At 46.4% G+C, this 13,627-nt stretch overlaps 1 protein-coding gene across 3 annotated transcripts in view; it reads left to right on the top strand.

Annotated features, from left to right (window-relative positions):
• Positions 1-13,627, top strand: part of C3PH20orf96 (chromosome 3p C20orf96 homolog) — a 454,062-nt gene that overhangs the window by 55,090 nt on the left and 385,345 nt on the right. For 2 of the 3 annotated variants that reach the window (XM_069650961.1, XM_069650963.1), the window contains exon 2: positions 9,449-9,501. In XM_069650961.1, the coding sequence (XP_069507062.1) occupies positions 9,463-9,501 (39 nt within the window). In that variant the 5' untranslated portion in view covers positions 9,449-9,462. Of the gene's footprint in view, positions 1-9,448; positions 9,607-13,627 lie in introns of those variants that run through there. The other variant, XM_069650962.1, reaches the window with a different exon arrangement.

The raw sequence follows: 13,627 nt of genomic DNA on the forward strand, positions 1-13,627 counted from the left end.
TGGCCACGGTGAGGGAGAGGCCAGGAGAGATTGAGCTACAGACCAGGCATTCAAAGGAGGAGTAGTGCTGCAAAGGGATGAAAGAAGCAGGGATACACAGGAAGATCAAGGCTACACCACGACCGGGTCGGTGGGTTCTGGTTTCCGAAAGGATTTTGTAGCCATCCGGAAGGTGAGTATCAAAGCTTGTGACAGAGCTGGCCTTGAACCACGTCTCGGTGAGACCGAGAACATCCAGATCAAGTTCTTCCAGGAGACGGCAGAGGAGTATTTGACAGCAGAGCAAGAGTTAATAGTAGCAATTTGGAGCAGGTTGCCCCCTTTGAATGACTTCCATGGAGGTGTACAGGTCAGAGGTACGTCCTACGGAAATATTGGAGGTGCCCGAAGGAGGGCAGAGTAGGAAGGTGGAGACGGCAAGGTAGCCGGAGGAACAGGGTGCCAGAGTGGTAGCGGTTAAAGATGGCAACAGGGTGACGAGAGAAGAAGCAGAGGGAGCCGTAGAGGTGGCAGAGGAAAGAGGCGGCAGAGGAGCCAGAGAAGGGATAGCAGGAGAGGAAAGGAAGTTTATAAGGTGCAGGAAGCATCTATCAAAAAGGAGGAGGTTGGCCTGAGGGCCTTGGACCTAGATGGTGCCATTAATGTAGACATTTATGATGGTCTTGGAGGAGTAGAAGGGGGCCAGGAGGACCTCCCACTGGGTCCCACAATTAATGGGAGAAGAGGAAAAAAGAGACAGAACCAAGACCATGTGGGGGGGTCCATAGGACTGCAGAGGGAACAACAAAGAGGATGCCTCTAAGGGTCTGTCTGGAGGAAGCAATTGTGTAGGTATCAGCGATAGGGAGGCTTGGGTTGGAGACCTGGATGTCCCTTTGAACTTCTTCCTGCCAGACCTACTGAGAGAGATGGGATAGTCGATAGAAAAACAGTTTGAGAAGATAGGTGAGACAGAGAGGTAGGGGCTGAGGACAAAAAGAAGGGAGGGACACAGAAGGAGGGGTAAACAGTGGACAGCAAACAACGGCCAGAACATCAGGTGCAAAACATGGACCACAGCAACAAAAGCACAAAAAACCAATCCGAGGCGGGCGAACCAAGTCAACCAACGGAACCTAGAAGTAAAGTAATGAACACAGCAGGAATGCAGGCAATGCAATGTGGGCCAAAAACTTTGGGGAGACAAAACCTGATACACAATACACAAAGTCAATCACAAAAGGAACCTAGAAGTAAAGGAATAAACACAGCAGGAATGCAGGCAATGCAATGTAGCCAACAATCGGGGAGAAAAACAAAACATCACGGACACTACACACATGATCAGGGCGGGAGCTAAGAAGGGGAGGGGGTGCGTGGGGAAAGGTAGAGCATGCAGCCTAAGATGCGATTCTCAATTCTCAATGGCCTAATAGCCATTCTCAATTCCTTTCATTCATCTCAACGAGTAATATGGATACTTTTCAATTTGAGAATGCTTTTTCTTCAGCGCAACCACTTTTATACAAGGTTTTACTATCTTATTGTCTGCATCTCATTGCTTCACTTTGCTTTCATTCCGAACTTTCTATTAACATGCTGCCTGCATGCGTTGGCTTTGACACAATGAAATTCAGCAACTTTCACTTGCATACCGGGTTGCTTCTTCAGATTGAATCTCAAAAACTCACTGGTCATGCTGTTGCTTCGGTTAGCTTCTGCTTCTTACGGCTGAGGTCAGTGTCTCACCTCCTGCCCCTCAGATACTCCTGAGCTGTTACCTCTTTGCCTGGGGGAACAAGAAACTTTTTATGCTCACAAAAGGGACCACATCGTCTTTGGGCTCCCTTCTCTGGACTCTGGCTCCTTGGAGACACGGTTCCCTCACAACATTTCTTCTTGCAGCCTCACTCTGCAGTCGGTAAGTGTCTCAGCGTCCCATTCTTCACATTCTTGGCTGCTCCGGCTGGACTGTGACTCCGACTCGCCCTTCTACTCGTACAACTTGCTTTCGCTGATCACTCCTTTTATACTCCTGTGGAGTAGTAACCAGCTGCAGGTAGGCATGATCAACTTCAAGTGCCTGACTTTGCCGGACGTTGTTAAGGGGACATCTCCATTCAGTATGGCACTAAGGGACATTACTACCCACACGTAAAACAAAATGAAAGAAATGCGCCAATTGGTGCCTTTCCAAGCCTTACCTTATGGTAAACCCACACACGTTGCAGCGTGTCCGTCGCGCCTGTCTTTCTTTGCTCGGGTCTGTAACTATGGGCCCTGGGGCATTACCTGACACAGTAATGGCCCCCCGGCTCGGGACCTTTTGCCTAAGTAGGGTGAGTCAATACTAGCGAATGGAGGGCATCATGTTTTTGGTTGGTACCTCTGTTTTCTATGTTGGGGTTGTTACTGGATGTTTTTTCAGTTAATGGGACAGGAATAACAATATCACAAAAACATCTCAGGTATGTTATATTCTCCCTGCAAGAAGAATGTGTTATACCGCATCTCACCCAAGGACTTTTCCCCTTTTACTCCCAAAGGCCCTGTACTCAGGTCATGCTCCCTCGTTTGCCCACCCCTGGGTTGGTATCCACAAGCAATGGCTGTTCCCTGGCCACCTGAGCAAAGGATCACTGTGAACTAAATGTGAGAACGTGCTCGGTTTCTCACATAGCCCAGATGAAAACACACATAGAGATATATTGACGGACATATACCACTCCTGACTACCTGATTGGCCATTGCCTCTCCCATGGATGCTAAATGGGTACATAGAATCCACTCACAGGCTCCAAATATTCTACTAGCACCTGGGAGAGAGAACAAAGGAGGTAAGAAGCTAAGAAGTGTGGGAAACAGGGTGCCGGAACACCTCAGGAGAACAGACTCCAAGACCTGTGACAGTAGGTTCACAATTGACTGTAACCTTTGCCAGGGGACACCTGGCCCTGAGCCTGCATACCATTTTGCTTACTGTGATGAAATGTACAGTCTAGTTTTGAATTTCACACTATTATAAATGTGCATTGAAACACCATTTGCTGTATAGGCGCATTTTAAAATTCAATAATTGATTTATATGTTCATGCTGTTATACGTAATCTTGTGCTAGTTATTTATGCATACCACCCTTGGTTGGGCCTTACATTTCATTTCTCTTTACAGTTAGAGAGGAGAAGTCATCCTCAGTGTAGCATTCAGTGTTGACTTATGTGGGTGACATGATTTTCGCAACCAAACTGCTTAGGAGTAACATTGTTGTAACAAAAGAAAAATGTTGTTGGCTACTTCACATTGCTTTTCTATTAATACATCTTTCATTTGTAAAAATATTTAAAAAAAGCATAACACTTGATTTCTTCTCTACCAATTTGCTTCTTTCTGTTAACTTTGATAAAATCAGCGCAACTTCTCCTGCTACAAATGGACTTCAACTATATTGAATGTTGCACAATTAAACAAATGGGGGGGTTACTCATTTATGTATGCAGACAGTAATAACAGAGAATGAAGGAACATTGCATACTGTTAAGTGTAAAGTATATTGCTGGCCCTTGCAACGTCAGACAGGAGAACTCCTTAGCAGTCATAAAGAAAATTCATAATGTATACAGTAAATATATTTTGAATGCTTGATATTACACTCAACAATTTTGACTGGGGTGCATTTGTAGGTAAACAGCCTAACACTCTTGGGCCCCTATTTCACTCGTAGCCCAAACGGAACGGCTCTCGTAATTGGCTACAAGTCACCAAAGAGCTATAAACCCAATTAGGGTTTAACTAGCCAACTATGACTCTATGCAGACCACTTGCCTGAGGAACAGTTGCGTACTGCTGGGAGCTGTTAATTATTGTCAGGTAAGGGACGAGTGCTTCAGCCGGAAAGGGTCTTGAGTACGGAGTGTTGGGGTAGGTTTCCCAGGTATGCCAGAGGTTTTCTGGGGGTCCGCCTGACTCTCAAGGGCCCAACTCCCTTCCCCAGAATAAATGGAGGACTCAGCCAACGGCAGGTTCAAACTGCAGTTTATTACAAAAAGCAACAGGGATCATACAAAACAATCAAGTTTCTCCAGTACTTTTCAGTATTCCATGGTGTGCGTTACAGTTTGTAGAGATCTTACGTCATCCCTGGGCCCTTCCCTGAAAAACCTATCACCACACATGATTGGGTATTGAGGGTGGTAATACCTATGGGTGCACCCTATTGAGGTAATTCTACTGGTCCTTGCTGGCCTGTCCCATCCCCAAGAAACTATCTTTTAAATTGCTGCCGAGTAATGGGTTTACCATTGGTTCTTGCCCCTTGCCATCCACCCCTGATTTTCTATTCTGTGATTGGTTAGAGCTGATCTCCCCAGGCCTGGGACTCGATCAGTTCTCAGTCCTCGATGCACCTCTTCAAGGTAATGTGAACGATTATGTGTCTGTATTATAACTTATGGTGTACCACCTTTGCCTGTGAGAATGCGCTCCTATGTTGCTTTCCTTGTCTGGGTTTGCTGGGATCGGGTCTGCTTTCCCACCACGGGTGAATGTCCATTGTCTGGCTCGGCTGCACCATGTGCTTTGAAACAATGCACTTGCATTTGTGAGGGCTTATTCAGATTCTCTGTAGCTGGTCCCTTGTTGTCTAAAGTTTGGAATGCAGTCGTCTATCTCTGACCTTGGCTGTGAGCCTGCTTTGCGCTCCGTGCAGTCTGACTCAGCTCTTCTCGTCTCGTGCTCTGTAACTTGAGGCCTTCTGTAATTTTACTTAGACTTATAATATGATTTATACATGCCCGTGTTATGCTAGGTAACCTATAGGGTAGTCACACATGGTGCTACCGGGCTCCATATATACTCCTGTAGTCCCATAGGGTTATTTGCTTTAAGCATCTACAAGCTTGCTCAGGATATCTTCTTGCCTTGCATTTCTGCATTCCTGCATTTGTCAAATGAGAAAAATAATAAAAGCTTTGGCCGTATATATATGTATCCGTCCTCTAGCTATAGAGCTGTGTATGCTTGTTCTTCGTGTATGCAAATGTGTGTTTGTATGATGCAGTGCAGGAGTGCGAGTGTGCTTCATGACTAATGCTGCTATGTCGTGGTGTCACTAATGACATCATCACTGTGGCTTCTTGGTGCTTAATTGAGACTGTCTATTAGGGTATTTCCATCCTCGATCTCCGTTGTCTCCCTATACCTGTAAGAATGTGCACTGGATTGGATCTGTGTGGTTGATTTAGGGGATATTTTTCCATGTACGTGTCAACAAATGGTGCACTTGGATTTGGTCCAAAATAAGATGGGTGGCTGCGAGCGTTCCTGGCTCGTCGTCCTGCCATGTTTCTGGGGGTGAGGAGGGGAATTCTTGGGACCCTCTCTTGAGGAGGGAGGCAGATGCATACAATGTGGCCTTGAGGGATGCAAGGATGGTTCCATAGTGGATGTCTTGAAAATTGTCCAGATAACTTTGATTTTGCGAGATGGAATGTGTAGCGTGCTGTCAGTTGTAGCGTTGGTTTCAGCATTAGTGCAATTCTTTCAGTGGGGGTAGGCGGGGCAGGACTTTACATCAAGGTTATGCCGCATGCATGGGAGGAAAGCAGCACTTCTACCCAGCTGTTTCATAGTTAGCAGCACTTGGCGCTGGGGTCCCATCCAGTCCCCAGGCGGTGTTTCAGCACAGGTGCAGAGAACCCACAACTGGCCCTCCGCAAGAAGCTTTAGGTAATATGTAACCCGTGCCCTGCTTCAGGTACCCCTCCCCCCAACCGTCGCCTGAACCTGAAAAATCACACCCGACAACCCCTCCCCAAACCCCCAACACTATACCCAGTCAAAAGCACTCAACACAAGGGGTGTGATGGAGACAAACACCTGCATCATGCTTTATATAGCAAGAATTAATTACAGGTGCTCCGTCTACATGACATCACAGTGACCGGATACTGCTTTGCACTAGCGTCCTGGCTGTGCCGGTGTAGTCATTCTTTACCTCCTCATCCAGTTTCCTGACAGCGCATAGCTGTGAGCACAGGCATCAGAGTGGGGAGGTCGGTTTCAGAACCCCAGTACGAGGTTCCAGTCGCCGGCATCTTCGCTCTGTAGTCCGTGCACAGTGATAGTGTTAACGGCAGCCTGTTTCTCCTCTCCCACGACTTATTCAGAGCAGCTGATCCATAGAAGTCTGCAATGATAATGCTACACAGAGACAGAACCGCTGACCAACTCCCTCCCTCGCTTAAATCCCTAACTCGTAACTCCCCTCCCACACCTTGCCCCTCTTTCCCCTTTTCTTTATTTAGCCCTTGCCCATTTCAGAGTACATACTTACCTGTTGACTGCAAGCTTAACCCCACAGGCAAAGCTGTCACTTGTCGCAGTTGTCCTTTCCCCTCCTCACTTGTCCCCCCATTTTCCTGGAAATACTGGTCTCTGATGGGTAGGAAAAAATTATGACCTTTGCTGTCATATTTTACTTCCCTATCAAATTGTCCCACCTCTGGTTTTTTAGATTTTCTCCAGCATTGGATCTTTCATAGATTTACATACTGTGAATATTCAGCATTACATTCTTTAGACGTCAAGAGGGCCTTAAATTATTAACAAAAGCCTTCAGGGCAACAAGACAACTTTTCATTGCATTTGGGTGTAGCTTAGGCAGCAGTGAGAAAGACCAAACCCGCAGAGATTTATAAACCTCTCAGTGTTTCATATTGTTAGCACTTATATGCCAGAAGAAATGCACCCTGCAATTCCAAATGGGGGCAGAGAGCTCCCTGTGAGAAGTTATCCCACCTGAAAGAGGGCACAAGTCTCTGACCTTCACCAGTCCAAACCCTAAGTTATAGTGCCCAGAAGCCCTATCTCAAGAGCCCAGCATTCCAGTGTACTGGTCAACCCCAGACCAACGGCCATATGTGCTAATCCATCACAAGGATCCCTGTCCCTGTGAGTTGTGCTGCAATGAAAGTAACAGATTTAAACCCAGGGTGGGAAGAACTGGAAAAGCGCTGATGGTCTGGGATCAAGCACAGGTTTGGAGTTATCATGACCTCAAAAGTAGGCTCTGCTCCCATGTCTGCAGTACCAGGTGCACATTAGGCCACAAATAGGAGATCTAGTGAATTCTTATAGTAATGACCAATTATGAGCTTTGCGCTTGATGGCGTATGAAGAAGAATCCAATGTGGAAGAAGAGGAGCAGGTGAAGTTGGGACCAATGGCCTAGCATCCCCAGTGGACCAGGCCGCCTAAGTATAGGGCCGCACCAACCAGCTACAAGGATTTCTAACCTATGTGATGTCAAAATGTGTCATCGGTAGGATTTTCTGACGGGTAGCAAAAAATGACATTACATGCGGTCATATTTTCCTACCCTGTCACATTTTCCTACCCCTGCACACCCTGTCAAATGTAATGTACCCATTGAAATGTACCCCCACTTTCTTCTACATGGTCAAAATGTGCTATTGGTAGGATTTTATGATGGGAAGCAAAAATTGACATTACATGCTGTCAGATTTTCCTACCCCGTCACTTTTTCCTACCCCTCGGTGGGTTGTCCAATGCCTGCTCTCGGTAGGATTTTCTGACGGGTAGGAAAAAATGAGGGTTGTCCAATGCCTGCTCTCGGTAGGATTTTCTGACGGGTAGGAAAAAATGATTGGCCAGGCTGTCAGATTTTCCTACCCCGTCACTTTTTCCTACCCCTGGGTGGGTTGCCCAATGTCTGCTCTCGGTAGGATTTTCTGACGGGTAGGAGAAAATGACAGGCCAGCCTGTCAGATTTTCCTACACCGTCACTTTTTCCTACCCCTGGGTGTGTTGCCCAATGCCTGCTCTCGGTAGGATTTTCTGACGGGTAGGAGAAAATGACAGGCCTGCCTGTCAGATTTTCCTACACCGTCACTTTTTCCTACCCCTGTGTGGGTTGCCCAATGCCTGCTCTCGGTAGGATTTTCTGACGGGTAGGAGAAAATGACAGACCAGGCTGTCGGATTTTCCTACACCGTCACTTTTTCCTACCCCTGGGTGGGTTGCCCAATGCCTGCTCTCGGTAGGATTTTCTGACGGGAAGGAAAAAATGACAGGCCAGGCTGTCGGATTTTCCTACCCCGTCACTTTTTCCTACCCCTGCGTGGGTTGCCCAATGCCTGCTCTCGGTAGGATTTTCTGACGGGTAGGAAAAAATGACAGGCCAGGCTGTCGGATTTTCCTACCCTGTCACTTTTTCCTACCCCTGGGTGGGTTGCCAATGCCTGCTCTCGGTAGGATTTTCTGACGGGTAGGAAAAAATGACAGGCCAGGCTATCGGATGTTCATACCCCGTCACTTTTTCCTACCCCTGGGTGGGTTGCTCAATGCCTGCTCTCGGTAGGATTTTCTGACGGGAAGGAAAAAATGACAGGTCAGGCTGTCAGATTTTCCTACCCGTCACTTTTTCCCAACAGTAGGTTTTTCTGACGGGTAGCAAAAAATGACATTACAATTCCTGTCAGATTTTCCTGCCGATAGGATGTTCTGACAGATAGCAAAAAGTGACATTACACCGGGCGTCCCTGCGCCGTTTCAAGGCCTATGCTCAGACTTTCTCCTTCTTCATTTTTGGCCAGCTCCCATTTTGGAGGTGTAAAACTCTGGTACTACGGGGCATGGGACTCTCCCCTTTGGTCCGGGTTCGCTGCTGCCTCCAATCCTCCTTGGGACCTTATTGATGTTGGTCCCGGGGCTCGTTGCATGCCATCAGCTTACAATCCTGTGGGATAGGGACTGGAACTGTCGACTCAGGCATACATCTTGCCTGCGCCCTCTGGTGGCGTCCATCAGAAACATTTAATTGTGGGATACCAGTGCTTTGTGCGCTGCCAATGAGAGGGGTGGGGCCAGGGAAGAAAAAGGTTGGTGTATGGTTCCTGGATTGCAGGTGGTTACCGCAAAAGAAAGTACTGGTATGAGGAAGAGGGATGTGGATGAAATTACCCCTTGGGCTTTTACCCTGGGATTGTGGCTGGTCAATACCAGTTAGTACGGTCTGGCGCACAGTTATTTTTCAGCTCAAAAGAGGGCTTCCCTTTCTGCTTGTAAAACTGAAAAACAGTGTTCACTTTTGTCTTACTGTCATTGTAATGTTTAGGGACGAGAGAACTGTTCATGAGGGGCATTTTAGAAACATTCATTTGAAGGGAAAAGAGCAAATGTTCTTAGTTTGAGCGCAAGAGCAATAGGATAAAACATGTTTATTTCCAAATAATGTATAAATGAGAATGTCTTTTCACCACTTTCCTCCCTAAAAAAAAACTTGTAGAGGATCTAGACTTAGTTTTTTGCAGCAAAAAGGTGCCATTTGCTTCTTGTTTCTTGAGCGTTACTTGACCGTGACTAGGCTGCTTGAAGTTGTGTCATTGTCCCTTTCTGCCTCTTTGTTATGATCCTATGATGATGAGTGTTTATCATCTTCTCACCCTCACAGGTTGTTGGTGACAGATGGCTGACCTGGAAGCAGCAAATAGATTACTTAAAAAGGTATGTTTGCACCAATACAGCTGTAGTGAATATTGCAAGAGATAAGAAGAATACCCTATTTAGGAGATGGGCTGCTTCTATGACCACTGGTTGAACTACTTTTATGTAAGAGACCACTACTACACTTGTTTCTTGGAGCATCAGTTCTTCCTCATTTTTCATCTATCGAGGCTTAATGCGATCCTTCATTCTGTACTGTACCTCCATTTTCTTTAATAATTTCTAAGAGAGCAACTCTCTTATACAATAGACCTGTCATGTTTTTTTGTTTTTTTTTAGCAGGTTAGCTACATCCTTTGTACATGACTTGGAATAGAGGTAGTAGTTACGTATGTGTCTAAATACGATCATTGGCCCAGGCAGTCTGTCTGATTGTCCTCATCCATTGTTTTAATTTCCACTCTGTGTCCCAATCACTAGTTGTGCAACTGTAGACTCATGCCAACCTGTTTTCTATTTTTCCTGTTGTTTTGCGATGATGTGTTTTATGGGGCAAGTAAATTGGATGGCAGCGGTGTGCGTTTTGATGAGGTGCGGCTGGTTCCTTTATAGAGTATACCTATGTTTAGATGGGAGCTTCTATTCCTTCGTTTGTTGCATCTTAATTATTTCAGATTGGAAGTTTATTTAGATGTTCTCTGAGAAAGACGACACAAACTGGAATGCTAAGATTTTCGCTTCTCTATAGAGGCCGGTTTTGCAGGTAAAGCAAATTCAGTGTACTGTGCTTGAGCACAGCACCTCAAGAGTTTCAGTTTCAGGGGGCTGAGCCTGGTGGCCAGGGCAATGACTACTCTCAACATCAGCGCCAAAGAGGAGCCTCGCACAAGAGACCCTACATGTGATGTCTCCAGCAGTGAGGTTTTATTAAGGCAAGATGATGGTGTTGCAGTATCCAATGGAGGTTTTTGGATAGCCTTGGAGCCCGGAACAGAGCAGTTTGGCCTTGCTTAAATGGTGTCACGTGGGTCAGCATGCCGACTTGAATTGTACAATGAGCCCGGCGATTGAGCTTGTTGTAGCATTCTGTGTCGGCCTAGTGTTTCTGTCACCACATACACACACTGAGTAATATTGTGTGCAGCAACCTGCACGTGAGCGAATTGAAAGGCTCGAGGACACAGATTAAAAGACATTCAGAGATTGAAGCAGCATATCTGCACTGCTCCGTGTTGGGAAAGATTTCCCTTTATGGGTAATTTTCCCTCCAGTTGTGAACACCCCCCCTACTCCTTCCAACTTTTTGCTGCTGTCTGACCATGCTAGCCTGACACTTTTACCATTTTACCACTCCACTGGGCTTTTGCTCATTTTGTTATGGGGAAACTGCCATGCCCTTTAACATGTCAGTACTGGGAGACTTTGTTTCCCTTAGTCTTCTTTCACTTTGTTACTATTTCTTAGTAACATTTTATCAGTGTGCCCAGGACAGAGCTGATGGCAGCAGTTACTTTTAAAGCATTTTTGACTCTTTTCTATGGTCCAAACCGCGTTTTCCACAGGACAGTGGCCAGTGCCCAAAATGGCCATGCCACAAGGTCCTTTGGCCATCTTGTCCCTTTGCCTTCCCCAGGTCGAGCCGTCCCGGGAAATTCCTTATTTGGTCATGCAGACCCTGCGCAAACCGAAGCTTTCACTGGCTTCTGCATGTCTTGTATGTGAGCGCCCAGGATGTGGACTGGAGCTGTCTAGTTCCAATACACAGCCTGGGTGCCAGGATGTCTGGTTTGCTGGGATGATTGGGACCACGGTGGTCCGTGATTGGTCCACGTCTGGGATGGCTGAATGTGAGCAGATCTCCTATTGGATTTCTCTTTGTTTTGGCACGAAGACGATTCTGGATAAGAGAAGGCACCTTGCACCCACTCCAGGTCAATCTTCTGAATTCACACCAAACTTGGTAAAGGAACCAAATATCCTGAAATGCTGAAGCAGATCCATGGAACCGCTGGTCACCCGCTGGAAGGTTTGGCACACTGACCCCAGTGTTGTCCCGACGGAGCCCCTGTTTCGCATTGATCATAGAAGGCCGGCAAGGGCGCTTCGGCTCATTGGAATAGTGGGACCAACTATTCTTGGCACCTCCTGCTTAGCCTGCAAATGAGCCTGCTCTGAAGTGTTCCTGGACTACCAAGTGAACTGACCAGCTTCTAGGGGACCTTTGTCCTGGAACTGACGCCGTCTCGAGTTTCGACTTGACCCTTTGTAGACTGTAAGCTCTGGGTATCATTCTCGCCCCAAGTTTCACACACCTAACATTCGTAGGTCTGGAATTACGAGCGTAAGCCTGAATCCGAGCATACACAGTCACCGTGTCACCCAGCTATGGTGACAATCTTTGTTGGTGCCTTGCTGCTATGCCCCCCGTGTGCCCTAAAACTCGCTGCAGTGGAACTGGCCTGATCCCTTCACCAGGAGCGGAGAAATTGCCACTGTCCCACCACAGAATAATTCCCAGAATGCAGTTCCTGAAAGCTGCAGAGCCGCACAACTGCAGGATTTGAACCTGCAAACGATCTTGACTGAACTGGCGAAATTTGGTTCGGAGTGCGCCCAGGGTCGGTAAGTACTTGCATCCCTTACCGGTGGCCCCTGCCGCATCCATAGACTTTTACGCACAAGTGTCCCCTGAGGGCCACTCTTCTTTATTGAGGTAGCCTGTGCTACGGAGCTATTCCCAATTCTTGGAACCTGTTCTGCCCTCTTGGGGAGACCCTCCTTGAATAGTGGTAAGTTATTCTTCATCACCTCACCCACCTCCCTGAGTCGCTACAGCCCCTTGAAGAGACCCCGTTTTTTAACTTAACCGCACAATCGCATGCTCCGGCACTAAAAGTACTTTTGAGCTCAAGGCTCCACTCATCGTAGGGACTGGACTGCCTCTTAGCTAGGGTTTGAATTGTTGAAGGACTGCCTAAGATATATTCGCACTGTGTGACCCCTTTCTTTGCAAGTTGTGGATCTATACTGTGTAATATTCATTTAGGCCATTGGTTACTGTATATATGTTTCATAGTTAGCGTTGTTGGTTTTGTTAATACTGCTGAGATTTACTATGTGTTTGATTTAAAAGGATTTTAATAAATGCATGTGTTTTTGATATATACACCTGACTGAGAGTAATTTGTGGTGTCGTTTACTCGTTTACTATGTGTGCTCATTGTGGGCTTTCAATCACCCTCACCACTCCGGAGACCTTGTCTTGACCGCCTGCCATTGCTACATTGATTGGTCTGGCTTGTCCAGAAGGTTACCCTGTTCCAAGAATCTAGGCTGGCCTTCTGAGCTTCTGCCCACCAGGTCAGAGTTCAAAAATCCATCTTAACACTGCATTATGAACACTGCCTCATAACTGGCGCATAGCGAATGCTGTACACATCAAAACATAATCTTAATAGTTTAACCAAAAATCAAGCCTGTAACACTAATACTGATCTCCTGAAGTTTATTACATGGGGCAGAACCTCAAAAGTGCTGATGAGTCAGGATCTCTCCCAAAAAATGAGACGTAGTGAGCCAATGCAATCGATAATGCAGATCATTACACAGTCGTCAGTTTCTTCAAAGTCTGGGAATTCCGCCAATTTCAAGGTGTCTGTGGAACTCCGCGTTTGACACATATGTAGATGCATTAGATGAGTCAAACGTCGTTTCTGATAGAAGAAAGGCTATGCCAGTCAACATATTGGGCGCAGAAGGTCATTGAATATTCAGGAGTTCACCAGTTCGCAAACTACCTGCAGGTGATGCTACTCTGTTTGTTGAAGCGAAGACAAGATAATAACCTTTTTTTATGGCAAAGCAAACCTATCTATCCACAGGTGCTTATGTAGTATCCCTTAAATAATTGCACACAACATGTCCCACAAAGACACCATGTACACATTGATCTATGGCGTGCTTATAGTGCAAAGTAGTAATCCAAGGATGCAAACCTAGAAGATACATGGGCCATAGTGAGAGCAGTCGAAGAAATGGCAGTAAGGCTTAAGGTGACAGAGTCTTGAGCGCCAAAATGAGGTGAAATCAATAACTAATTGACCAGTAAACGAGACTGAAATGACATACAGAGTACTGCAAAACTCCATTCAAATCTCAAAACCGAGTCGTTTCAGATGTACCAGCT

This window comes from Ambystoma mexicanum, chromosome 3p (genome assembly GCF_040938575.1).
Source record: "Ambystoma mexicanum isolate Mex_15411 chromosome 3p, UKY_AmexF1_1, whole genome shotgun sequence".
Lineage (NCBI taxonomy): Eukaryota > Metazoa > Chordata > Amphibia > Caudata > Ambystomatidae > Ambystoma > Ambystoma mexicanum.